This window comes from Morone saxatilis, unplaced genomic scaffold (genome assembly GCF_004916995.1).
Source record: "Morone saxatilis isolate NCDOM2014 unplaced genomic scaffold, NCSU_SB_2.0 Contig15, whole genome shotgun sequence".
NCBI lineage: Eukaryota > Metazoa > Chordata > Actinopteri > Moronidae > Morone > Morone saxatilis.
The window spans coordinates 15,441,724-15,443,805 of NW_023339707.1; the positions used below are offsets into that span (position 1 = coordinate 15,441,724).

Below are 2,082 nucleotides of genomic sequence, written 5' to 3' on the forward strand. Positions count from 1 at the left end.
TCTCTTTCTCTCTCTCTCACTCTTTACTGACTATCTTGAGCTGTCCTATATATTAAAGGCATATACCCCCTTAGAAAATATTTATTTAAAGGTTTTATGTTCAAGTAATGCAATTTTCCTTTTGCATTATACCAATCAGTCTAGTTCTGCTTTTATTTGTGTTATATTTTATGTCCCTACTAAAATAATTACATTTTCAACCGAATGATTTGTTATTGTTTCTGAAGGACACCATGTGATGGCAGCTTCGGCCCCGCATGCAGGTGTTGCTTTGATCACTGCTCTCAACATCCTGGAAGGCTACAACATTACCAGCCAGGTGGCCAGGAACAGCACCTACCACTGGATTGCAGAGGTAGTATTCTAACTGCTTCACCATTATTCAGCATAAACAATCTGCAGTGCAGTAATTCTCATGATATTTACTTATGTGTTCATATTGCATTTCTCTTCCAGGCTGTGAAGATAGCTCTTGCCCTGGCTAGTGAGCTGGGAGACCCCATGTATGACTCTTCTGTCTCAGAGATTGTCACCAAGATGCTGAGGTAGAGCTCCCCATGTCGTCTTAAATATATAATGTTTATATCAATTTTAATTCAGTAAGGCATTTCCATTTAACACTGCCCTTTGTTGTTCCCATCTCCAAGTAAATCACAGGCTTCCCTGCTCCGCCAGATGATCAACGACTCTCAGGCCTTCCCTGTCGGCCATTACACTGCATCATATACCCTGGAGAAGGGTGCAGCAGCTGCCCAGGTCATGGTCATGGGCCCAGATGACCACATTGTGTCAGTTATGAGGTACATCATGCTTTAACCTGCACACTGTTTAAGCAAATCCCAGTGACAGTTAAACGTTGATTGATATCACTGGAAAACTAAGACCAGATTTCTCTTTTACTTGTGGCTGTTTTAGCTCTCTAAACAAACCATTCGGCAGCGGGATAGTGACTCCTTCAGGAATCCTCTTGAATAGCCAGATCCTGGACTTCTCCTGGCCTAATAAAACAGGGAGCTCATCACCGAACCCAGTAATTGTTCATTTTGTATTTGTTGAAGTGAATGCAGTATTGATTGATTTCTTATTGAAATATTCTTTGTAGCTGCACTAAGTCCTCATGGGTTATGTTTGTTTTTGCTGTAGCATAACAGCCTCCTGCCTGGGAAGAGGCCGATGTCCTTCCTGATGCCCACAGCAGTGAGACCTGCCGTGGGGTTATGTGGCACATACGTAGCCATCGGATCTTCCAATGGAGAGAAAGCACTCAGTGGCATCACACAGGTTATTTTTTAAATTACTGGAAGAATAACTTAAATCCACCACTGATGTTAGATCTCAGTGTGTATATATATCTTTCTAGAAATGCATTTTGGTTTGTTCCTGTGAAATCAAATTTAATAATGCTGCCCATGTTGTGCATAACAATGAATTTATGTATGTGCTATTATTCTGTATGTCTTATTCTGTTTTCTGATCCCTCACAGGTGCTGATGAATGTTCTGTCTTCGCGTAAAAATATGAGTGACAGCTTAGCGTATGGAAGACTTCACCCACAGCTGCAGCCCAACACCCTCCTGGTGGACTGTGAGTTTTTCCTAATGATCCATGATCCATCCTTTAACTTCATTTACAATAGCCATTTCCTGCTATTAACATGCAATATGCACCCGGATATGTGCTCCAGAGCAACCCTTGTACCAGTATTTATGATTGTCATCAAATCACATTTTTGTGTACACTATACAACGTATATGAGTATCTGCGAAAGCAGTAGGTGCTCCTATTGTCATGAAAAACAAAGGGGGCAGTTGTAGGGTTTAACACCTTGGCACATTAAAATGTCTTTCTGACTTCCTGTGCTGTAAAAAGAATAATCTACAGTTTTAGTGGGAGGTAGGAAAAATAATAATGATATGTTAGTAAATCCTATGAACCCCATATTGCAAACATCACATTTCTTGCTGACTCCAGCAAAAAGATATATCAGCTTCTGGTACATTACCATAGTGATCGAGTACATTGGACAGATCAGGATTTTTTGGATCTGCCTTAGTCAGAGGCTACTTAAAGGTCCAGTGTGTA

The 2,082-nt window shown here is 40.8% G+C and overlaps 2 protein-coding genes across 2 annotated transcripts in view; both read left to right on the forward strand.

Moving 5' to 3' along the window:
- LOC118324876 (glutathione hydrolase 7) overlaps nt 1-1,584 on the forward strand; it is a gene marked incomplete at its 3' end in the record, with an annotated part of 7,131 nt that extends 5,547 nt beyond the window's left edge. Inside the window, 6 exon segments of the mRNA XM_035657372.1 lie at nt 228-355; nt 457-545; nt 648-800; nt 916-1,030; nt 1,144-1,281; nt 1,485-1,584. Of these exon segments, the coding sequence (XP_035513265.1) occupies nt 228-355; nt 457-545; nt 648-800; nt 916-1,030; nt 1,144-1,281; nt 1,485-1,584 (723 nt within the window).
- The window catches only part of ncoa6 (nuclear receptor coactivator 6), a 19,573-nt gene that overhangs the window by 2,614 nt on the left and 14,877 nt on the right, over nt 1-2,082 (forward strand). The gene's annotated exons all lie outside the window — the stretch shown is intronic.